General features: G+C 41.9%; 1 protein-coding gene across 3 annotated transcripts in view; it reads right to left on the bottom strand.

Annotated features, from left to right (window-relative positions):
• Positions 1–26293, bottom strand: part of LOC110526152 (cytoskeleton-associated protein 5) — a 91260-nt gene that overhangs the window by 55884 nt on the left and 9083 nt on the right. For all 3 annotated transcript variants that reach the window (XM_036980427.1, XM_036980429.1, XM_036980428.1), the window contains 18 exons: positions 24549–24662; positions 24357–24461; positions 24123–24212; positions 23324–23488; positions 20301–20429; positions 19388–19528; positions 18623–18721; positions 18345–18455; positions 7456–7548; positions 6958–7143; positions 5171–5265; positions 5011–5068; positions 4638–4763; positions 4234–4367; positions 3748–3922; positions 3232–3345; positions 3010–3138; positions 2590–2784 (listed from right to left, as the gene is read on the bottom strand). In XM_036980427.1, coding sequence (XP_036836322.1) covers positions 2590–2784; positions 3010–3138; positions 3232–3345; positions 3748–3922; positions 4234–4367; positions 4638–4763; positions 5011–5068; positions 5171–5265; positions 6958–7143; positions 7456–7548; positions 18345–18455; positions 18623–18721; positions 19388–19528; positions 20301–20429; positions 23324–23488; positions 24123–24212; positions 24357–24461; positions 24549–24662 — 2259 coding nt within the window. The remainder of the gene's footprint in view (positions 1–2589; positions 2785–3009; positions 3139–3231; positions 3346–3747; positions 3923–4233; positions 4368–4637; positions 4764–5010; positions 5069–5170; positions 5266–6957; positions 7144–7455; positions 7549–18344; positions 18456–18622; positions 18722–19387; positions 19529–20300; positions 20430–23323; positions 23489–24122; positions 24213–24356; positions 24462–24548; positions 24663–26293) is intronic.

Below are 26293 nucleotides of genomic sequence, written 5' to 3'. Positions count from 1 at the left end.
ACAAAAAGATTTCCCAAGCTTTAAACATCCCAAGGAGCACTGTGCAAGCGATAATATTCAAATGGAAGGAGTATCAGACCACTGCAAATCTACCAAGACCTGGCCGTCCCTCTAAACTTTCAGCTCATACAAGGAGAAGACTGATCAGAGATGCAGCCAAGAGGCCCATGATCACTCTGGATGAACTGCAGAGATCTACAGCTGAGGTGGGAGACTGTCCATAGGACAACAATCAGTCGTATATTGCACAAATCTGGCCTTTATGGAAGAGTGGCAAGAAGAAAGCCATTTCTTAAAGATATCCATAAAAAGTGTTGTTTAAAGTTTGCCACAAGCCACCTGGGAGACACACCAAACATGTGGAAGAAGGTGCTCTGGTCAGATGAAACCAAAATTGAACTTTTTGGCAACAATGCAAGACGTTATGTTTGGCGTAAAAGCAACACAGCTGAACACACCATCCCCACTGTCAAACATGGTGGTGGCAGCATCATGGTTTGGGCCTGCTTTTCTTCAGCAGGGACAGGGAAGATGGTTAAAATTGATGGGAAGATGGATGGAGCCAAATACAGGACCATTCTGGAAGAAAACCTGATGGAGTCTGCAAAAGACCTGAGACTGGGACGGAGATTTGTCTTCCAACAAGACAATGATCCAAAACATAAAGCAAAATCTACAATGGAATGGTTCAAAAATAAACATATCCAGGTGTTAGAATGGCCAAGTCAAAGTCCAGACCTGAATCCAATCGAGAATCTGTGGAAAGAACTGAAAACTGCTGTTCACAAATGCTCTCCATCCAACCTCACTGAGCTCGAGCTGTTTTGCAAGGAGGAATGGGAAAAAATGTCAGTCTCTCGATGTGCAAAACTGATAGAGACATACCCCAAGCGACTTACAGCTGTAATCGCAGCAAAAGGTGGCGCTACAAAGTATTAACTTACGGGGGCTGAATAATTTTGCACGCCCAATTTTTCAGTTTTTGATTTGTTAAAAAAGTTTGAAATATCCAATAAATGTCGTTCCACTTCATGATTGTGTCCCACTTGTTGTTGATTCTTCACAAAAAAATACAGTTTTATATCTTTATGTTTGAAGCCTGAAATGTGGCAAAAGGTCGCAAAGTTCAAGGGGGCCGAATACTTTCGCAAGGCACTGTACATTACAGCCTTATTCTAAAATTGCTTAAATGATTTCCCCCCCTCTCAATCTACACACAATACCCCATAATGACAAAGCAAAAACAGGTTATTTTACTGATACCTGAAATATCACATTGTTTGAAGCACCTTCGGCAGCGATTACAGCCTCAAGTCTTCTTGGGTATGACACAGGTGAGGAAAAACTTTAGCATTTGGGGAGTTTCTCCCATTCTTCTCTGCAGAGCCTCTCAAGCTGTGTCAGGTTGGACGTGGAGCGTCACTGCACGGCTATTTTCAGGTCTCTCCAGAGATGTTCGAGCAGGTACAAGTCCGGGCTTTGGCTCAGCAAATCGAGATTCAGAGACATTTCCCGAAGCCACTCCTATGTTCTCATAGCTGTGTGATTTGGGTCGTTGTCCTGTTGGAAGGTGAACCTTTGCCCCAGTCTGAGGTCCTGAGCGCTCTGGAGCACGGTTTCATCAAGGACTTCCGTACGTTGCTCCTTTCATATTTCCCTCGATCCAGACTTGTCTACCAGTCCCTGCTGCTGAAAAACATCCCCACAGCACAATGCTGCCACCACCATGCAACACCGTAGGGATGGTGTCAGGTTTCTTGGCATTCAGGCCAAAGAGTTCAATCTTGGATTCATCAGGCGAGAGGATCGTTGCCATTGGTCTGAGTCTTTAGGTGACTTTTGGAAAACGCCAAGCGGGCTCTCATGTGCCTTTTACTGAAGAGTGGCTGCCGTCTGCACTATCATAAAGGCCTGGTTGGTGGAGTGCTGCAGAGATGTTTGTCATTCTGGAATGTTCTCCCATCTCCACAGAGGAACTCAGGAGCTCTGTCAGTGACCATTGGGTTCTTGGTCACCTCCCTGACAAGGCCCTTCTCCCCCTGATTGCTCAGTTTGGTCATGCAGCCAGCTCTATGAAGAGTCTTGGTTGTTCCAAATGTCTTCCATTTAAGAATGGAGGCCACTGTATTCTTGGGGACATTCAATGTTGCAGACATTTTTGCTACCCTCCCCCAGATATGTGCCTTGACCATATCCAGTCTCGAAGCTCTACAGACAATTCCTTCGACCTAATGGCTTGGTTTTTGCTCTGACATGCACTGTCAACTGTGGGACACTATATAGAAAGGTGTGCCTTTCCAAATCATGTCCAATCAATTGAATTTAGCACAGGTGGACTCCAATCAAGATGTAAAAACATTGATGATCAATGGAAACAGGATGCACCTGATCTCCATTTCGATAAGGTATTTATTTTATTTGCAATAATGTCTAAAAACTTGTTTTCGCTTTCTCATTATGGGGTAGTGTGTGTAAAAAGCAATTTTTTCAATTTAAAGTAAGTGAAGGGGTCTGAATACTTTCCAAATGCACTGTACATACAGTAGACTAAAAACAAGACATGCACAGTTGCTCTCCTTAGTCCCCTACCTTCAGTTTGCCTGTGGCCTTGTTCATCTTGTCGAAGCCCAGGTGCATCATGAAGACAGGCAGGACATCCTGGGCTCGCTTCCTTACGTCAACGTTGCGGTCCTCCAGGCAGCCGAACAGGGGGGGCACACACAGCATGAGATCGGAGGGCACTGAGCGCATGGTGGGGAGATGCACTGCCAGCCAGCCAAGCACCTGAGGAAGGAAGGAGCGGGAGATTGAATCAGGTGTCACTCAAGAGTTTGGCCAATTTTTTTTAACAGACTGTTTTAGAGGGCGCCTCTGACCATTCCCTTTGAAATGACCTGCTGCAAATAAGAAATACAGGGCAACAAATGTAACAGCTGTGACATGATGTGTACTAAAATCTTCAAATCACAAACCCTATCCATAACACCCACCCCCTTCCCCCACACTCACCTCCTGTCTGAGGAAAGGATTCTCCCTCTTCAGCTCTTCAGACAGCTCTTCTCCTTCCAGCCACTCCTTCATACCAGTCTGCTCCACCCAGGAGTTCAGGGTGGCCATGGCCGCAGCACGAACTGTGTTCTGGGGAAAGACAATGAGAAGTGTGGGTTTGACCATACTTGTGTGCGCGTTTCAGTCTGATAGAGATAAGGGGTGTTTGTGACATGTGTGTACCTTAATATCCCCCAGCACAGTGATGACTGGTATGCCCAGGGTCTTGACATGCTGTTTGAGGGCAGGGCCCATGGCAGTGGCCATCTGCTGCATGATCGACAGGGTCTGCTGGACCTGAAACAGAAAGACGCACATGCGCAGAATCATTTAACTGGTCACATGATGATCCCGGTCAAGGCAATAATGACGAAGCACTGATTATGTATTTTAAATTCATGTCAATTCTGGAGACATTGAAATGACACTCCCAGCAGTAGTCCCCCCCACACACTTCTGACATGCAATTGACATGCAATTGAGATCAATGATCATCCGCAGCATTCACCAACATAAAGTCACAGCACATTGTGCAACAAGATTCTCCTGGAGATAGAAGGGAAACTACATGTGGTCCGACTGCTCTAAACTAATTCACATGTAGGCCTAAGCGACGGTACGGTTGTGGTCCCGCATCTCTGCAATGTAAACCCATTTAAACACTCCCATCTAGAGAAACACTCAGGATGTAACACTCACCAGGATCTTGTTGGAGTCACTGAGGCGTCCCTTCAGTGTGATGGGCAGGTCTCCCAAGCTGGGCTTGATGAACTTGGCCTCAGAAAGAACTGCAGCCACCTCATTCAAACCCTCCTTACGGATAGTCCAGTTCTTATCGCCCACCTTCGACACCATGTCCTCTGTGATCTTATCACTACAGAGAAACAGAACATATCAGAAGAGCCATTAATAATAAATGGTGCTACTCACGCACTCATAGAAGCAGCTATTGCAAAGATAGAGAAATTCTTTAGTACAGTGTTTCCCAACCCTCTTATCAAGGACCATCAGATGTTACACATTTTTGTTGCAGCCTTAAACTGGCACACCTGATTCAATTAGTCTACGAATGATCAACCCCTTGGCTAATTGAAATTGGGTGTGCAAGTTTAGGGCTAAAACAAAAAAGGTCTGGTGGTCCGAGGTAAGGTTGGAAGTACTGCTCTAGTACATCGATGTGCTAACCTGATGTCAGTGCGAGGCAGGAGGTCCATGATGTCACCTGCAACCCCTTCTTCCTTGGCCTCTTCTCCCTCCTCCTGCCCCCCTGTCCTTTTGATGGCGCCTCTAGTGGGGGCAGGAGGAGTCTGGCCCTGCATCTGACACAGCAGAACCAAGATGAATCAATCACAGAGCCCATATGGAAACAGTGTAAAATAAACAAGTTGGCATTCTTGCACTGATAATATTTAGTGTGAAAATATTTTAGGCATTTAAGAGGCTATAATTCAATTTCACAATAACAAAAGTACATGATAGAAAGGCACATTATTTGGTAGATACATTTAAGGATAGATAAAACATACCAGGTACTCCAAGTGTCAAGTAAGCTAGAGATATTTATGAAGATGTGTCAACTAGAATACTACCTTCTCAAACTCTGCGTCGATTTGAGCGAGCAGTGCTGCCTTCTCGTCCTCAAAGAACATACGCAGTGAGGCGCCCATGTACAGGTACATCACCCCCAGCAGAGAGATGGCTGCTGCTCGTATAGCCTGCGACACAAGTTAAAAAGGCAGTCATTTGTTTCACCGTTTTTAAATACCTTAATTGTGAACCAATCCATCTACCAGAGCTCTATAAGATCAAGGAATAAAGGACCCAAAAATGTAAATCTAAGGAAATGTTAAAGTAAAAATGTTTTCAACCATAATCCATACAAACTGACTGACTGCTTCCAAATAGCAGCAGACAAATAAAGCAAGACAGACTCAACAAACAGAAATCAGCAGTAACACTCACAGGATTGGAAGCACCCAAAGCAGTCTTGACATGGTTGATAAAAGCTTTCACATTGATTCTGGAAAAGGAGAGGACATGCTTGATTAATTTAATACCATGAATGAGACACGAAAACACTGACAACACTCCAATGGAATATAAGACCTGGGTGATAACTTACCCTGTGAAGCCAAATTCCTTCATGGCATTGGCCAGCCAGTTCAGTGTCTCAGCTTGGTTTTTCGGGTTCTTCTGGGCAAAGGCCAATGACACAACCTGGAGTAGAGGTTGAGCGATTAATCGGCAGGACCGATTTCAAGTTCATAAGACTTTTTGGACGTGGATTACATTGCAATCCACAAGGAAACTGCGTGGCAGGCTGACCACCTGTTACACAAGTGCAGCTTGTGGCTGCAAGGAGCCAAGGTAAGTTGCTAGCTAGCATTAAACTTTACTTATTACTAGGTTACCTAGCTTGTCCTGCGTTGCATATAATCAATGCGGTGCCTGCTAATTTATTATTGAATCACAGCCTACTTCAACGTCACCAAACAGGTGAGGATTTAACAAAAGCACATTCGAAAAAAGCACAATCGTACCTAACCATAAACAATGCCTTTCTTAAAAGCAATACACCGAAGTATATATATTTTTTACCTGCATATTTAGTTAAGGAATGCATGTTAGCAGGCAATATTAACTTGGGAAATTGTGTCACTTCTCTTGCATTCTGTGCAAGAAGAGTCCGGGTATATGCAGCAGTTTGGGCCGCCTGGCTCGTTGCGAACTGTGTGAAGACCATTTCTTCCTAACAAAGACCGTAATTACCCAGAATTTCACATAATTATGACATAACATTGAAGGTTGTGCAATGTAACAGCAATATTTACACTTAGGGATGCCACCCGTTTGATAAAATACGTAAAGGTTCCATATTTCACTGAAAGAATAAAGGTTTTGTTTTCGAAATTTGACCATATTCCAGATTTGACCATATTAAAAGGCTTGTAATTTCTGTGCGTTTATTATAATTAAGTCTGATTTGATAGAGCAGTCTGAGCGGTGATAAGCAGCAGCAGGCTCGAAAGCATTCATTCAAACAGCACCTTGCTGCATTTTCCAGCAGCTCTAAGCAATGCTTGATGCAAAGCTCTGTTTATCAGTTCAAGCCCATCAACTCCCAAGATTAGGCTGGCAATACTAAAGTGCCTATAATAACACCAAATAGTCAAAAGTATATGAAATACAAATGTATAGAGAAATAGTCCTATAAAACTACAACCTAAAACTTCTTAACTAGGAATACTGAACCACCAGCTTTCATATGTTCTCGTGTTCTGAGCAAGGAACTTAAACGTTGGCTATTTTTACATGGCACATATTGCACTTTTTCTTCTCCAACACTTTTTGCATTATTTAAACAAAATTGAACAGGTTTCATTATTTAGAGACCAGAAAGATTTTATTTATGTATTACGTTAAAATAAGTGTTCATTGTTCAATCAGCATTGTTGTAATTGTCATTATATATTTTTTTATTTTTATTTTTGTTTATTTTTGTCCGATTGCTCGGTTTCGGCTTTTTTTGGTCCTCCAATAATCTGTGTCGGTGTTTAAAAAATCATAAACGGTCGACCTCTAACCTGGAGTGGTCAGAGGGGTTAGTGGATTTGTCTGCAGTTTGGTTCAAAATAAATCAATGGTGTCAGTTAATATCAGTGAGAGAAAAAACAATCGACAAACTGCATCAGTGGGTAACAGTTTGTTCACCCGAATCCTTCCCTCCTTTCTTGAAATAATCACTGACCAAAACAAAAGCACATTGAAGCAAGCCATTGGTTCCAGTTAAACTACTTGGCATTCACAGACCTGGACAATACATTCATTTTCCTTTATAGTTAAAACGTTTTTTGTTGTGTTCCCTAATGAACATGACCCTGGCCATGTTCAGTATATCCAGTCTATTACCTGTTCAGCAATCCAGGAGAGAGAGCAGGCCTCTCCTATGGCCGTTAGGGCATCCTTGGCCTTCCCTCCACACTTGACGTCTCCCATCTTCTCCACCAGGGCATCCAGCACCACAGAGGCAGACGTCTTAGAGAACCTGCCCCTCTGGGCCACCACTGCCACCACCTGGAGCTTTAGCTGCAACACCTGGAAGCATGTCACAAGACTGAACATTTTGTAGTCTGTTTTAGCGCACATGAACAAACTAATTTTAAATCCAGTATGGAGGTGAAATCGTCCTGTTGCCATGTTTGGACAGTTGATATTGTGAATCTACTATAAAATAGATAGTTTTGATCGCCTGCAGTGGGTCTTATCACTAGCCAATTACTATACCATTAAATATCATCTTGCTTTGGCAAGAGGCACGGTAAACGATTATAGAGATCCAAAACCTTTAGGCAAAAATCTACTGTCTATGGACAACCCCCAGTTGAGTGGGGTAGGTTTGTTAGGTACCTGGAAGTTAGTCTCCTTCCAGCCAGGTTTCTTGGCCAGCATGCGGACCAGAGCCTGACATGGCATCGCACCGATGTCCATCTGCTCCGCAACCTGGAGGGGAGAAGTCAGAACAGAGGGGTTAGCATTCACTTATAAAGGATGTCTTTGAATGTGTAAGCCTGGTGTGGCTCTCAATTAAGCATTAAGACCAGCAGGGTTGTGGTATATGGCCAATATACTGTACACCACGGCTAAGGGCTGTTCTTGTACCAACTCAGTGGCCTTCTAGGTAGTGTCCGCCCTGATATTAGAAGGTTAGGAGTTCAATCCAGAGTCATAGCAAATACTGTAAAAAAATGGTTTAAATAGCGGGAACCGGGTTACTGAGATCTCCCAGCCAAACCTACTCATTTCCCAGGATAAATGGGGAATTATGAACATCATGACATGAATTGGAACTTAAAATGTTATGCTGGCTTCCATAGCCTTCTCTCTATTTGCATGATTAATCACAATGCATCTCATGACAAACAAAAAATGTACTATTGTGACAGGTAGGTCTACATTTGCTGCAGCATTGCTTATGCTACCAAATTCATATAGATGTGAGTTATAGATCTGTCACTCATTTAAAACAAGTCTAAGAGGGGGTAGATGTGTTCTGTGTGCTATTTCAGTACAAATGTGTGTCTTACTTCTTTCGGTTTTGTACACCAGCTTCAAAACAGCTGAAAATACAATATTTCACATCGGTTTAGATTGACAAAACAAGCAAGTATAGTGTAGTCATTGTACATACTTAAATTAGGTGAACTATGAATTTTTGCAACCAGGAAATGGCGGAGCGATTTCTGCATTGTGCAGATGCAGTTAAGCTGACATATGGAATTGTTTTAAGGTCATACCATGGATCATTTAGCGATTTGATTTTGTATTTTAGGACCCCTCTACAAATCCCCAAAATGTTTTGGGATAAAATATTGAATTTGGCCTCTACTACTGTAGCCCATAGAAACAGATTAAATAGCACATTCAAAAATGGCAAAAAAAAAAAAAAAAAAAAAAGAAGTGAAATGGGAAAAATATATATACTTATTGGGCCTAGGACAGACCTCAAAACCATATTCCTTAGTGTCTTTTTTGCCATTTATTCATGCATCTGTCCTAGGCCCAAGTATTATTTATTTTACACATTTAACCCCTTATTTTTGTTGGCATAAAACTACCTTCATACAAGTCCCATGACACTTGTGGGGGTCGTAGAGCAAAACGCAGTACACGATCGTGTTTGTGAGAATCTCCCCTATTGTGGTAGGCCAAACCAGTCGAAGCTACAGAAGTTTTTGTGAGGAGACAATTTTCGGAAAATCTCCTGGTCTCACAAACAGAGCTGTAACTCTGCCACTTTCCACCGCAGTATCGGCTGATTAAACAGCATGATCATTACACAGGTGCACCTTGTGCTGGGGACAAAAAGACACCAAAACATGCAGTTTTGTCACAACACAATGCTACAGATGTCTCAGGTTGAGTTAGCGTGCAATTGGCATGCTGACTGCAGGAATGTCCACCAGAGCCATAGCATTTAATGTTGTTTTAAGAACTCGGCAGTACTTCCAACTGACCTCACAACCACAGACAACGTGTATGGCGTACACTTTCGCAGATGTCAACATTGTGAAGAGTGCTCCATGGTGGCAGTGGGGTTATGGTATGGGCAGTCATAAGCTACAGACCACAAACACAACAGCATTACATCGATGGCAATTTGAGTGCACAGAGATACTGTGACGAGATCCTGAGGCCCATTGTCGTGCCACTCATCCGCCGCCATCACCTCATGTTTCAGCATGATAATGCATGGCCCCATGTCGCAAGGCTCTGTACCCAATTACTGGAAGATGAAAGTGGCCCAGTTCTTTAATGGCCTGCATACACACCAGACATGTCACCCAATGAAAATGTTTGGGATGCTCTGGATCGACGGAGTGTTCCAGTTCCTCCCAATATTCAGCAACGTCGCACAGCCATTGAAGAGGAGTGGGACACAACCTGGTACCACCTAGGGCTGTTGTTACAGTGACTGTATTACTACCACACCGGCAGTCAAGACTCCTGACTACAGTCAAATTCCACATGACTGTTTACTCACGGTAACTAGGCTCTCCAAGCTCTGATGGTCATTAGTAGCCTACCAAACTTGCCTGGTCGTCAGCACTCCATTGTCCCTCTAATCACTGACAACACACGTTATCGATAATCAAAACACTTCATGAGAGCCCAAGAGCTAATGTTAGGCAACATTTCTATATGCTATGCAATTGAGTGAGAAAATATTTGTTGGCTTCTATTTTTAAGAGGATCTTATCAAATTTCTATAGGCTAGGCCTACCACATTTATTTCTGAACTTGCCTAATATTAAGCACATTGCTCCTCTTTACAACAGGACAAAAGCCTATCTGGCCGGCATGAAAATGAACTACGGGAAAAGTGTTCATTCACTATTTAAGTGCATAGATGACATGCATTTTCCCCCCTGCCCAGAGACAGCGGCATGATAATGGTCCATTCTAAATGAAAACTGATTTCACACATTTAGTATATGTAAAGATTAAAATCAAGAAAAGTCTGATGTGTGACAATATTATCACTTGAGAATGATGCCCAGCTTGTATGCATTAAGGCAAAAAACAACAAAGCATTACATGCATAACCACATTGGCGGTCCCTTGAGAATGGTGTTTGCTCGCATTGCTGCACTTTATTTGAAAAAATAGCTAAATAGTTTATCAACATTTTAAGCTAAAACAGCCTGATCTGTTGCATCAGCGTCATTTCTTTTAAGGTTTTGATAATTGGTTGTATTCACTTGGGATCTATAGCATCCCACAAGTTTCCAAAAGTATGTTTGGAATATTTATTTATCATACAGGACAAAGAAGGACCTAACTCATAGCTACAAAATGTAAAGAAAGCAATCCAATGTCATTTGTTACCTAGACTTCACTGTAAATGACAAAAAAAATACACTAATATTGCAGTTAGTCATGACAGCCTTTATAATAGAATGCTTGTGAACACACAATCTAAATATTGCACTTGGGGGAAAAAAATCTTTAAGTAGAAACGGAATGAAACAGGCATTCAATTTTTGCTTTTTTATAGTAGACATCAAGCAAGTGCACAAGGATACGTGTGCAAAAATAACGTTCACCGAGTAAAACATTTAATAATGCCCCCGCACGTGTTACTGTCAAGTTAACACAAACAATATTTGGGCTACACTGCACATTATTAAATTGTACACTTTCTGCCTGTGGACATCTGTTCTACCATGTGTCAGCAGAACATGATACCCTTTGTTGGCATAATCTCATTCAGGCAGAGTACACCTGGCATACCCTTTTTAATCCACTGTATTGAAAAACTGAGAAAGGGGTAAAGTGTGTGGTGTTTCTTTCAACTCTATAGTAGGCTGGACAATAGAACGAGTCCAAATTCACCAAAGGCTGAAAAAATGGCAATAGAGCGTTGGCTAAACTGGAACACAAGCGCGAGCCCAAAGCAAATTAATCTAACGGTTCTCAGAGCCAATTTTGACGAGAATTATGCTTAGAAATCCATTTTGCCCAAAAGGCACAAAAAAAAAGTGTATCCCTTTTTATAGTACCACTACAATTTGTTCTAAGGACAAAACTGAAAAAAACACTTGTATAGAAAGTAAACATTACGCACCTCTATGGTGTCAAATGCGCTTATGTCTGCATAAGGAGGAAGTAGGTTAGGACTATTTTTGTTTCTAGCGATCGATGACAACGAGATACACTGCCCAGCCTTACATAATTAGAAAGAGATTATCCAGATTAATGGGGGGGGGGGGGGTTTCAAATAATGGTACATACGTAAAGAAAGTGCTTTTTAAATAATGAACTAAATCTATGGTGTTTTTGTATATGCGTATGGACCATCAGTTTAATTGTTATGCTGTAAATGTTTTATTTTTGATTGTAATTGATTAAATGAACTAGCAAATATGTTATATTAAGCATTTGAGGAATTACCATTTCAGTAAGTATATACACTTTATTCAGTGACCGTAGGTATATAAAGTTTGATAGTATGATCCATTTTTTTTTTTTAAACAAATGAACTGCAGTAACTAAAATCAACCCAATAGATAGGAGCATAAGACCACAAATGACATTTAAGATCAGTTCTCCCTGCATGTACAACTTCCCCAAACCCTCACAGAAAAACTACCGACGCACACTTTCCTGTCCCTTTCCACACTGCAAATGCAAGAGAAGGACCGAAACAGCATTAACAGATGATCAAATTACTATGATTCAAGATCATTTTCATGCTCATGTTTTGAAATTATACTTTATTACTATTCCAACAACTACTATCAATAATCCTGAACATTAATTCAGTCACCTCTGGTCGAGAAACGTATTTTCCTATTACATTCACTGTCAAATTCATCAACCATGATCTAGCCTTCTCGCACAAGTAGCCAGCTCCACAAGCTAAGCTTGTGCTGTCAGCGGCAGCGATCACCCTGCCGTCTCGTGCAAACGAAGGGCACATGGAGGTAAATTTGTTAACTGCGAGGGTTGCATGATGTAAATGATTTGTGGGCTGTTGAGGCAGTCTGTTTTCTATTACTGTTATATGAGTTATTAAGATTACATATATACTAGAGTTGAGGTTAGCGCATTCCCTCCCAAAAGAAACACCGGCATATATATATATATATATATATATATAAACTGCCGACTTCACCTGTATGTGTGCATGTACAGTGGGGCAAAAAAAGTATTTAGTCAGCCACCAATTGTGTAAGCTCTGTAATTTTCATCATAGGTACACTTCAACTATGACAGACAAAATGAGAAGAAAAAAAATCCAGAAAATCACATTGTAGGATTTTTAATGAATTTATTTGCAAATTATGGTGGAAAATAAGTATTTGGTCACAAACAAACAAGCAAGATTTCTGGCTCTCACAGACCTCTTCTTTAAGAGGCTCCTCTGTCCTCCACTCGTTGCCTGTATTAATGGCACCTGTTTGAACTCGTCATCAGTATAAAATACACCTGTCCACAACCTAAAACAGTCACACTCCAAACTCCATTATGGCCAAGACCAAAGAGCTGTCAAAGGACACCAGAAACAAAATTGTAGACCTGCACCAGGCTGGGAAGCCTGAATCTGCAATAGGTAAGCAGCTTGGTTTGAAGAAATCAACTGTGGGAGCAATTATTAGGAAATGGAAGACATACAAGACCACTGATAATCTCCCTCGATCTGGGGCTCCACGCAAGATCTCACCCCGTGGGGTCAAAATGATCACAAGAACAGTGAGAAAAAATCTCAGAACCACACGGGGGGACATAGTGGAGGACCTGCAGAGAGCTGGGACAAAAGTAACAAAGCCTACCATCAGTAACACACTACGCTGCCAGGGACTCAAATCCTGCAGTGCCAGACGTGTCCCCCTGCTTAAGCCAGTACATTCCAGGCCCATCTGAAGTTTGCTAGAGAGAATTTGGATGATCCAGAAGAAGATTGGGAGAATGTCATATGAAACCAAAATATAACTTTTTGGTAAAAACTCAACTCGTCATGTTTGGAGGACAAAGAATGCTGAATTGCATCCAAAGAACACCATACCTACTGTGAAGCATGGCGGTGGAAACATCATGCTTTGGGGCTGTTTTCCTGCAAAAGGACCAGAACGACTGATCCATGTAAAGGAAAGAATGAATGGGGCCATGTATCGTGAGATTTTGAGTGAAAACCTCCTTCCATCAGCAAGGGCATTGAAGATGAAACGTGGCTAGGTCTTTCAGCATGACAATGATCCCAAACACACCGCCCGGGAAATGAAGGAGTGGCTTCGTAAGAAGCATTTCAAGGTCCTGGAGTGGCCTAGCCAGTCTCCAGATCTCAACCCTATAGAAAATCTTTGGAGGGTGTTGAAAGTCCGTGTTGCCCAGCAACAGCCCCAAAACATCACTGCTCTAGAGGAGATCTGCATGAAGGAATGGGCCAAAATACCAGCAACAGTGTGTGAAAACCGTGTGAAGACGTACAGAAAACGTTTGACCTCTGTCATTGCCAACAAAGGGTATGTAACAAAGTATTGAGAAACTTTTGTGATTGACCAAATACTTATTTTCCACCATAATTTGCAAATAAATTAAAAATCCTACAATGTGATTTTCTGGATTTTCTTTTCCTCATTGTCTGTCATAGTTGAAGTGTACCTATGATGAAAATTACAGGCCTCTCATCTTTAAGTGGGAGAACTTGCACAATTGGTGGCTGACTAAATCCTTTTTTGCCCCACTGTATATGAAAAAAAAGAAACGTCCTCACTGTCAACTGCATTTATTTTCAGCAAGCTTAACATGTGTACGTAGGAACATAAGATTCAACAACTGAGACAAACAGAACAAGCTTAAAAGACATGAGACTAACAGAAATGGAATAATGTTTCCCTTAACAAAGGGGGGGGGGGTCAAAATCAAAATGAGCTGTCAGTGTCTGGTGTGGCCAAAAGCGGCATTAAGTACTGCAGTGCATCTCCTCATGGACCGCACCAGGTTTGCCAGTTCTTGCTGTGAGATATTACCCCACTCATCCACCAAGGCACCTGCAAGTTCCCAGACATTTCTTGGGGTCACAGATGTGCTCAATGGGAGATCTGGGCTCGCCGCTGGCCATGGCAGACCACTGTAATTCCTTTCTTGCAGGAAATCAGCCATACTGCTCGTTCTGTGCATGGTGGCATTGTCATGCTGGAGGGTCATGTCAGGATGAGCCTGCAGGAAGGGTACCACACGAGGGAGGAGGATGTCTTCCCTGTAACGCACAGCGTTGAGATTGCCTGCAATGACAACAAGCTCAGTCCGATGATGCAGCGACACCGCCCCGGACCGTGACGGACCCTCCACCTCCAAATAGATCCCGCTGCAGAGTACAGGCCTCGGTGTAACGCTCATTCCTTCGATGATAAACACTAATCCAACCATCACCCCTGGTGAGACAAAACCGCAACTCGTCAGTGAAGAGCACTTTTTGCCAGTCCTTGTCTGGTTAGGCGACGGTAGGTTTGTGCCCATAGGCGATGTTGTTGCCGGTGATGTCTGGTGAGGACCTGCCTTACAACAGGACTACAAGCCCTCAGTCCAGCCTATTGCAAACAGTCTGAGCACTGATGGAGGGATTGTGCATTCCTGGTGTAACTCGGCAGTTGTTGCCAACCTGTCCCACAGGTGTGATGTTCGGATGTACCGGTCCTGTGCAGGTATTACACGTGGTCTGCCACTGCGAGGATGATCAGCTGTCCGTCCTGTCTCCCTGTAGCGCTGTCTTAGGCGTCTCACACTACGGACATTGCAATGTATTGCCCTGGCCATATCTGCAGTCCTCATGCCTCCTTGCAGCATGCCTCAGGCACATTCATGCAGATGAGCAGGGACCCTGGGCATCTTTCTTTGTGTTGAGTCAGTAGAAAGGCCTCTGTAGTGTCCCAAGTTTTCATAACTGTGACCTTAATTGCCTACCGTCTGTAAGCTGTTAGTGTCTTAACCGTTCCACGGGTGCATGTTCATTAATTGTTTGTTTCATTGAACAAGCATGGGAAACCCTTTACAACAGAGATCTGAAATTATTTGTATTTTTACAAATGATCTTTTAAAGACAGGGTCTGAATACACACGTAACGTAATGTGACCATTTTAGAAAAAGGGTACATAGTATTTTGTTGCATGCTATTTTATGCCAATCAGGGTTAAAGTTAGGTTTAGAAAATGTGACCATTACAGCTATAGGTGCATTGTGTTACAAGTCAGGGTTAAGGCTAAAATAGGTTATACCAAGGGTTAGGGTTTTTAAGGCAAGAAACAGTATGGGTTTATAGCTCTTTCTCCTCCCTGTGGCCTTGTGGGTACTACATAACTCATTTGTGACACTTATGAGCTGAGGTAGCAAATGTGTCAGATCTTGATCAAGGAGCTAGACCTATCCATTTCGTTTGCAACTCCATGAGCCTGCTAGCATTCGCTCATTTAGATTCCTACTTAACAGATTTCAACACATATCAAATTACCCAGCAGCCATTTAGAATCAACAACTTACCCCAAAAAATAGGTTATTTCTTAGTAAAAGAGAATGTCTGACTGTTTAAGAACCATCTTGAAAAAGAACAGGGACTCGCATTTTGTTTAGGTTTACACCTTTTGCTGAAAGAAAATATGGTTAACCATGCGCCAGCCATCGTTAACCTTGTGGGTCACAACAACATGTACCCAGGCGAACAGTGAACTGGCTCACAAAGTAGCAGTGAACTTTTAATACATTTCCTGAGGTAAGCCTCTGAGTTTAACGTGGGCAGGTCTCAGTGCCAACAATAGCTAAGCAGATATTGTGACGTTTTACACTGGGCTGGGAATAGAACGTTCGGAAGTCGAGTTGGTGCCACGGTGGTCAACAGAGATGTAATAGGAGCTGGCAGGGTTAAAAACACCCTAAAATAAGGCCTGTTTAGTAGTGATCACTTCAAAATTACAGCAATCAGCTGGGACATATGGTAATATTATGAAAATGGGCTCCACTGCAGATGCAATGAACTAGTTATCAGAAAAAAAGCATTGTTAAAAATTGTGTCCAGCCTATCTATAGTGGCATCCAGCTTAAGTCTAAGCCAGGCCCAACTCCAGCTACACTTGATCCCTGAATCCACTTGTTTAACAAGCAACACCTCATTGACCTAATTCTCTTATTCATTAATTAATTAACCACATAAAGTAGAGGTACTGTAGAGGAAAAACAGTTCAGATAGTTTGTTGCTAGTTAACATTTCACACAGATTGCCAGGGTCCAGTAAGCAACTAACGCATTAGAACTTAAGGAACAGCAGGGAGTCGTAATACTATAGTAAATAGGTTAGGTTACTAACATTAACTCACCTGATGTAACAGCCAATGTTAGTTGTCTGACTTTATTAGCCAGCTAATTATCACACAATAGCCAATTTAACTGATCAGAAAATGTTGGTTAATGCTAGAGGTCGACCGATTAATCGGAATGGCCGATTATATATATATTTTTTTTAAATCAGCCGTTTTCATTTGTGCTAACATAACTGCAAAAGGGTTTCCTAATGATCAATTAGCTTTTTAAAATGATTAAACTTGGATTAGCTAACAACGTGCCATTAGAACACAGCAGTGACGGTTAAAAATCATTTAAAAACCTGCAGTTTCCAGCTACAATAGTCATTTACAACATTAACAATGTCTAAGCTGTATTTCTGATCAATTTGATGTTATTTTAATGGACAAAACGATTCTTTCAAAATCAAGGACATTTGAGAAGTGTTGGCAGACTTTTGAACGGTAGTGTACATGTAGGTAGAGTTAAAGTGAATATGCATTGATAACAGTAGCAGCTGTGTAAAATAGGGGGGGATGGGGGCAATGCAAATAGTCTAGGTAGCCATTTGATTAGATGTTCAGGAGTCTTTTAACGTGGGGGTAGAAGCCGTTTAGAAGCCTCTTGGACCTAGACGTGGCGCTCCGGTACCGCTTGCCTTGCAGTAGCAGAGAGAACAGTCTATGACTAGGGTGGCTGGAGTCTATTAGGGCCTTCCTCTGACACCACTTGGTGTAGAGGTCCTGGGTGGCAGGAAGCTTTGTTCCAGTGATGAACTGGGTCGTACGTACTACACTCTGTAGTGCCTTGGTGTCGGAGGACGAGTAGTTGCCAAACCAGTCAGGACCACTCTTGATAGCGCAGCTGTAGAACCTTTTGAGGATCTGAGGACCCATGCCAAATCTTTTCAGTCTCCCGGGGGGGAAAATAGGCTTTGTCGTGCCCTCTTCACGACTGTCTTGTGTGCTTAGACCATGTTAGTTTGTTGGTGTTGTGTACACCAAGGAACTTGAAGCTCTCAACCTGCTCCACTGCAGCCCCGTCGATGAAAATGGGGGTGTGCTCGCTCCTCTTTTTCTTGTTCACAATCTCCTTAGTCTTGATCACGTTGAGGAAGAGGTTGTCCTGGCACCACACGGCTAGGTCTCAGACCTCCTCCCTAAAGGCTGTCTCATCGTTGTCGGTGAGCAGGCCTACCACTGTTATGTCATCGGCAAACTTGGTGTTGGAGTCGTGCAGTCATGAGTGAACAGGGAGTACAGGAGGGGACTGAGCATGCACCCGTGTTGAGGATGAGCGTGGCGGATGTGTTGCTACCTAACCTCACCACCTAGGGGCAGCCCGTTAGGGAGTCCAGGATCCATTTGCAGAGGGAGGTGCTTAGTCCCACGGATCTTAGTTTAGTGATGAGCTAAGAGCACTATGGTGTTGAATGCTGAGCTGTAGTCAAAGAATAGCATTCTCGCATAGGTGTTCCTTTTGTCCAGCTGGGAAAGGGCAGAGTGGAGATCAATAGAGATTGCATCCTCTGTGGATCTGTTGGGGCGGTATGCAAATTGGAATGGTCTAGGGTTTCTGGGATAAATTGTTTGTTCTGTATATTTATATGCTTTAAAATGACACTTCTAGTCTGGGTGGGAAATACCGGGTTACCTGGGAGAAAGACTTATTCTCAAGAATAAATATTTGGAAAATATTCAACCCTAGATCTGATGAGTCTGCCTGACACTCAGTATTTAGGAGATGGATTGGGGGTGATAGATTAGCGTCCTGTCAAGGAGGTGTACACTTACGTCTAACTGCCTCACAATACAGAAACAGGAGATATGCTCCTATGAGCCATTACTACTCACACAAGCTAAGGCTGGGCAAGGCTACTCAATAGACTTACACTACAAGAACAAATGTTGTAACAGAGTATAGGGAGAAACAAAGAGAACTTGAAAACATAAATGCTGCCGACCTGGTAAAATTCCTCCATGCTGGCCAGCCTCTCCTTCCAGTTGGAGCTGTCCAGCATCTTTACACAGGAGGCAGGCAACACCGCTGCAGCCAGCTCGTCACACACCTCCACCTAAGAACAGTCAATACGTACTTTTGACAAATTGCACCCTGTTCCAGAGCTAAATATTAGTGCACCATAGGGGGGGCGCTGTCATTTGCAACTTGTATCTATTTAATATTGAGTAATTTATTGAGGACTATTTGATACTTCAAAATCAGTAAGATGGGAGTACTCACCGAGAGCTCAGTCTCCACGATCTCTTTTGTTTCAGCAGGCTTCTTACTCTTGGCTCCACCTTCTGCCCCAGGCTTCCCTTTCTTAGCAACGCCAACATCCTAGACAACACATCAAACCAGATTTCAGAATAAACAGACAATTGTATTTTTACAAACAGGAAATAACACATTAGGGAAACATTTAAAAAGTACATTGAGAGCAATTTAAAGAGGAAAACCAATCCATCCTTGAGCAATGACCAAACACTGGCTGCAACCCACCATTTAGGAGCCACTGCTGTGGAATAGAACAGCATAGATGACCACAGTCAACAGAGATTACATTATTCCACACTGTATTCATTGCAATATTACCACCAGCAGGTTGTCCATAAGTCCAGCCTCAACATTAAACTCCCCCCACCTTTCATGGTTTTGACCACAGTCTTATATTGAAGCTCTGTGCTTAGCAAAAAATAAACTGTCCCTGGGGCTCTGGGTACTAAGTAGTCACTGGTTTAGTGGATCACACAATAACGCTTCAATGTAAATACCTCCTAGCATCTTTCCCATGGATTTGACTGGTTTTCAAGCTCTATTGGTTAGAGTGAAAAACAAGCTCCTCTACTGTGGTTTATATTGTCCAAATGATTCAAGTTCAATTCAACCCTTCTAAAAGACACCTTCAAACATTTTGTGCAACAAACCTGACAAGGACCACCGTGACATGCAAACCCACTAAGGAGACACGAAACATACAATAAGAGCCAGGTCATGCCGTCTCACCTTATACAAAGGGGCATTTTGGGGGGCCCCTGCGGGTTTGGCTGGGGCCTCAGACTGTGCCTTGGTGCCAGGTTTCCCTTTCTCCACTCCTCCTCCCTTCTTTCCTCCTGCCAGCTCCACATTGGACGCAATCGCTTTAATCTTTGAGAGGAAAAAATAGCATTAAGAGAACACACTTGGATATTACCAATCTGAGCAACAGGATGGCCCAAGGTCAATAACAATGACATATCTAAAACAAAGAACTCTGATTTATGTAAACAATACACACATTTTCACAAACTGGCTCTGAAAACACTGCAACAGCTATTTTATTTGAAGTTGACCAAAAGCAGGGCTCCGAAGTGATTATTTTGCGTCCATTCACTTGGGACACAATTTTTTAAAATTGATTGCGTCAGTGCGAGCTGCAAATTCTAGTTTGTCATTTAATTCAAAGCTTTATATTTTTGGGGTGCAAATCAGAATATTGATCATGCATTCCTGCTTGTTTAAGTCAGGAAGTTAAAGGAGGCCTACAAACCTGACTCAGGTACACCAGCTCTGTCAGGAGGAATGGGCCAAAATTCACCCAACTTATTGTGGGAAGCTTGTGGAAGGCTACCCAAAATGTTTGACCCAAGTTAAACAATTTAAAGGCAATGCTACCAAATGCTAATTGAGTGCATGTAAACTTCTGACCCACTGGGAATGTGATGAAGAGAAATAAAAGCTGAAATAAATAATTCTCTACGATTATTCTGACATTTCACATTCTTAAAATAAAGTGGTGATCCTGACTGGCCTAAAACAGGGTATTTTTACGTGGATTAAATGTCAGGAATTGTGGAAAACTGAGTATAAATGTATTTGGCTAAGGTGTACGTAAGCTTCAGACTTCAACTGTACGCATGTACACACACACACACCTCACCTTGTCAACCTTGAGTTTGTCGAGGTCTGCTAGGAAGGGGTTAACCGCTTTCTCTCCCGCCACCTTCATGGCCGTGCCTAGAGCCATGATCGCAGCATCTCTCACCTCTGGAGCAGGGTCATTCACTTGCTGCAATGAAGAAACAACCCACAATATGTCAAACATCAAGACAGAGCCATATTCAAATGGGGATTTATAGAAATAAGTGTGGGGTTAGGGCTGGGCAGTATTTTACAATATACCGGAATTGGGTTTAAACTAGAGGTCGATTAATTAGGGCCGATTTCAAGTTATAACAATCAGAAATCTGTATTTTTGGACACCGATTAAAGGCAAATAAAAAAAATAAAAAATGTAACACCTTTATTTAATCTTTATTTAACTAGGCAAGTCAGTTAACACATTCTTATTTTCTATGACGGACTAGGAACGGTGGTTCAACTGCCAATTCAGGGGCAGAATGACAGATTTGTACCTTGTCAGCTCGGGGATTCAATCTTGCAACCTTACAGTTAACTACTCCAACGCTCTAACCACCTGCCTCTCATTGCACTCAACAAGGAGACTGCCTGTTACGTAAATGCAGTAAGAAGCCACGTTAAGTTGCTAGCTAGCATTTAACTTATCTTATAAAAACAATCATAATCACTAGTTAACTACACATGGATGATGATATTACTAGCTCTTACTACGGTGCGTATTCTGAAAAAGGACCGTCGTTGCTCCAATGTGTACCTAACCATAAACATCAATGCCTTTCTTAAAATCAATACACAAGTACATATTTTTAAACCTGCATATTTAGCTAAAAGAAATCCAGGTTAGCAGGCAATATTAACCAGGTGAAATTGTGTCACTTCTCTTGCGTTCATTGCATGCAGAGTCAGTGTATATGTAACAGTTTGGGCCACTTAATTTCCCAGAATTTCTTGACCCAAGGCTCGTATTTCTGTGTGTTATTATGCTATAACTAAGTATGATTTGATAGAGCAGTCTGACTGAGCGGTGGTAGGCAGTAGCAAGCTCGTAAGCATTAATTCAAACAGCACTTTCGTGCATTTTGCCAGCAGCTCTTCGTTGTGCGTCAAGCATTGCGCTGTTTATGACTTCAAGCCTATCAACTCGCGAGATTAGGCGTCTGCAACCAATGTGAAATGGCTAGCTAGTTAGCGGGGTGCACACTAATAGCATTTCAATCGGTGACGTCACTCGCTCTGAGACTTGGAGTGGTTGTTTCCCTTGCTCTGCATGGGTAACGCTGCTTCGATGTGGTGGCTGTTGTCGATGTGTTCCTGGTTCGAGCAGAGGTGGGAGCGAGGAGAGGGACGGAAGCTATACTGTTACACTGGCAATACTAAAGTGCCTACAAGAACATCCAATATGCAAAGGTTAATGAAATACAAATGGTATAGAGAGAAATAGTCTTATAATTCCTACAACCTAAAACCTCTTACCTGGGAATATTGAAGGCTCATGTTAAAAGGAACCACCAGCTTTCATATGTTCTCATGTTCTGAGCAAGGAACTGAAACGTTAGCTTTCTTACATGGCACATATTGCACTTTTACTTTCTTCTCCAACACTTGTTTCTGCATTATTTAAACCAAATTGATTTCATTATTTATTTGAGGCTAAATTGATTTTATTGATGTATTATATTAAGTTAAAATAAGTGTTCATTCAGTATTGTTGTAATTGTCACTATTACAAATAAAATGTACAACTATATATATATATATATATATATATATATTTTTTTTTTTTTTATATTTTTTTTTTTATAATTTTTTTAAATTGACCGAGTAATCGGTATCAGCTTTTTTGGTCCTCAAATAATCGGTATCGGCGTTGAAAAAAAATCATAGGGTCTATTACCTTCTATAACGGTATTTAAATGTTTGGTTTGTTTAATGGGATACGCCGTGTGTAACGTCCATTTTTATAGTTTACATCGATCCTTGAGTCATCTCGCTCCGCTCACTCTAAACATGCCTCTTTCCACACAGACCTAGCCCCACCCCTCAAGAAGTGCATTTGTTGTTCCGCAAACATGACTTGCGTTCAGAGTGCATGGTCAATGCAGAACATGCAACATTGTTGACAATGCTTTTCACATTTCTTCTTAATATAAATCCACTAGTGGTCAGTAATTACACTATTAGTTTGTGTTTCTTACATTTGCAAACTGCTAGTATGTCTTTTCTTAGCAAGTTTGACCTAAATTGTGTTAGCCGCTAATGCTAATTTCTAGTTAGTACGTTTATTAGCTAGCTTGAGTCAGAGCAATTGTTATTAGCTATACAGGCTTTAAACTTCAGCGATGCTGTAGACCTAAATCTGCATGTTTGTGCAAGAGTATCTTCTAAAAATCAAAGAGGACTAGGCAAAGCATGAATATGTGAGCTACATGAAGTAGCTAAGAGAAAACTTTCAATGTAGCCAAAGATTATAGGGTCCCCTAGGAAACACAGGTTCGTACCCTGTTACAATAACTTCCCCCTGGCATTTTTCATTGGCATGTCAAAACACTGTATTCAAAGTCCCCAATACTATGTTCTAACTATAGAATAATCATTCTATTTCCATGATTCCAACAGTTCACCGAAGTGTTTGGCTAAAAATAAGGCCTAGATTGTTCACCCATATCATGCAGCCCTACATAGCAGTGTGGAAATTCTCAAATGTGTAGGAATTTATCAATTATTTTGGGTTGAAGTAGAATTAAACAGTATAAATCAATCAGAATGGAGAAAGACCATTGAATGCATGTGTTGCCACCCTAGGGTCACGAACTCCTCAAACCAAATTTAGAACTTGTATTATTCAAAAACATAAAATGCATATTATATTTTGGCCATATTGCTCAGCCCTATGTTGGGGGTGTATAATACTTCACCCGACCAACCAATAACCTTAATTTTGTGAACATTTGTGAAGTTTAACTCTGAACATTGCATGTTCACATAATATTTTCCCCCAGTGGACATGTACAGTTAGAGACCTACAGGATGGGTGAGACCAACCTTGAGCAGAGCAGCACAGAGGGGTTTGAGCAGGCTCTTGGGCAGGGTGGAAGGGGTAGAAAGACAGATACTCCTGGTCAGGAACAGAGAGGCCTGCTGCTTGATGGACGGGTTCTTGTTGTCCATCACAGCCAGCATGTCCTCGCTCAGGTTCTGGAGAGTGGTCTGAAGAGAACAATCAGACCATTACCCTGTTTTTCTATTTCACTTTTTTTGTTTTACCCTTCAACAATTTGTGGGTAAAGTGATATGAAATACATGCTGGCTTGTCTGTTATCTTGGTTATCTTGGAAAGTTCAGACCCATGCAAAAAGCAAATAGCTTAACTCTTACCAATTAACATAGATCAAGGTGGGATTTGCTCCTCTAATGGAGTCTTAATTACATTTGACTAATTAAACATCGATCCACATTAAAAAGCTAGAGTAAATTCTAAGTGAAGGAAATTATTATTTCCTTGCCCTTTATTAATATTAAATTATTAATAGGTGTGCATGCCCACAGAGAATCACATGCATTGACCATCTAGACAAGCATACATCTGCTTCTCAAATGACAACTATAGAAAGAAAACAATTACTGTTGATTAGCACAAGGCCTACACAAAGGACCGGAGAGACCAGCTACATAAACAGATTTCACATTAACAGTCAACTATACTTTGTGTTGAGATCTATGGCCCAAGAGATACTGGTGCAGATCCTTCAATAACACAGGCTCACACAGCATTGACCGATTTAAAGTGCATAGTAAGCTATGAACCAAAAGTATAATCAGTTGGAATAATCTGCCCACTCACCGTCAGGAAGACTGCGTCGATGGCCTCTTGCAGGGACTGGACCACAGCAGGTTTCTTCTCCTTAAATTTGTCCAAAATAGTTGGCACCACCTTGAGGAAAAGAAACATTTTAAAATAACCAAATCAGTCAAAATTGGAGATTAGCAAACCGTTTCCGGTGAAGAGTCTTACACAGTAAAGCAATATCTTAAGCATCTCTAGTTTCTCAGTAACCATCTAAAAGGGAGCTCTTACATTGCCTGCATACGTCCCAAAGTTCTTCCTGAGTCCGAAGGCCAATCCAGCCAGGCATTTTGCAGCGAGCGACACCAGAATAACATTGGTGTCTTTACCAATGACCTACAAATAGACAAACAATTGAGAGTTTAAGTGGGTAGTCAGTGCACTGTATACATACTGCAACTTCACTCACTCAGAGTTGCCTACCCTTTTGAGTGCTCGAACCACATCGCCATAGTCGCCATTATCCAGTTTGGGGTGTTTAGCCAGCATCGCCAAGGCCTCCAGGGCCTCTTTCCTCTCTTGCCATTTCTTTGCCTCCTACAGTGACAGAGGGAGACTCAGTCACAGGCCCAATACACAACAATGACAAATTGAGTATCAGCTCCACAGCTTTAGTTTGTGTAAGCTTTGCGCAGGTAAGATTTGATTATAAAAGACAGGCCGTGACCACTCGCTACTACATTATTTACAATGTACTGTTTAGTAAACATTTATGCAGTATGCAACAAATAACATACTAGGCTCACCCATACTGCAAATGTGTCACCTAAATGCGCTATTTATTGCGTGTCCCGCATTCATTTTGATACAGTCCGTCCCTTTATCGGATTATCAGCGGTTGTCAAAAGAAGATTTGGTTCCTCAAGAGCATGGCGTGAATTCATATTAGATGAAAAGCCAAAATGCGTACAACATCCCGGCAAACATTTTGCCCTACTATTTAAGCCACAAGTATGGGAATCCGGACACGACCATTGAGGCTTGGGAATATTTGGTAAAATAGCCACGGGATGGTTTTTCCAACAGTCAAAACTATTTGAAGAGAACTAAAAAGTAATATTTTGTACATACTTTAAATACCTGCAGTCAAATTTTGCAATATGTTAAATGAAGCAGATTGCGTTCACTTCACCAGTCACATTACGAAGCTTACAATCACGTGTGTTTGTAAATAGCACAATGGGAGAAAGCAGGAGCAGGTGAGTCCAGCTATAAAATAGACCAGGGGTCGCATTTTACATTGGTAGCCAAGTGCTTTTTTGCATCAATAGTGATCAGGGACATGCAACTACAGTTTCCCCTTCACAGAAAATATATTAGCACAACACATTAGGCAGAAAAATAGCTGAATTTTCATCAAATGACAACGGAAGTACAACTATTTGGCCGGCAGACACGTAAAATGAGCACACAAGGTCTTTTTTCAAAAACAAATGCGTCGCCATCATCTGTTTATCATAGAAAGAATGTAGTCAGCTACATTTCCTAATGTTTTTCTTAAAGTTAATTTAACATTTACCAGAGAAAAGTAGACTGGCTACACCGAAAATACTTATTTGAGTGGAAAAGTGCAACAAGCACAAAATTATTCTGATGCCAAGCACAAATTACATGAAGCATTTTAGATCTGAGTTTACAAAACGCAGCAAGATAAGAGTAAAAAAAAATCCCTGCACGATAAGCAGAATACCAACCTAAGTTTGACTTGGTAGTTATCGAAGTGGCTGAATTAGATGGGGCATCATATTGCGTTGGCTTTCTGCCGTGTTTGAGAGGTCAAAGCCCTTTGGATGAGTTCTGCATCTTGATGTCCGTGTTTTTTTTGCCTGTCAGCCCATCTGCTCCTCCGCCATCTTCCACGATCAGAGCAAGCAGGCCCGTTGCCCTAGCAACTCAAGACTCCACAAACAGCGTGTACACCAGCTCACATGACCTACAGACGCAAAGGTCAAAAGACTGAGGCTCCTGCCGACAAGTCCTCATTTAATTCAGGGTTACTTCAACTTCTTATACTTTCTAGTTTAAATGTCAGTGGAAAAGTCTAGGGTCAAAAAACATGGGTTTGCACACCAAAATGGCAACTATACGCCAGAAAACTGAAGTTCCCACTGATGCTAGCTTTAGCTGAACAAGACCAGATGGAGGCGGTGGGTACATGTGCAGCAATT

This window comes from Oncorhynchus mykiss, chromosome 6, assembly GCF_013265735.2.
Source record: "Oncorhynchus mykiss isolate Arlee chromosome 6, USDA_OmykA_1.1, whole genome shotgun sequence".
Classification (NCBI taxonomy): domain Eukaryota; kingdom Metazoa; phylum Chordata; class Actinopteri; order Salmoniformes; family Salmonidae; genus Oncorhynchus; species Oncorhynchus mykiss.
Note: the sequence above shows the minus strand (reverse complement) of the source record. Positions and strands in the feature narration are given on the sequence as shown.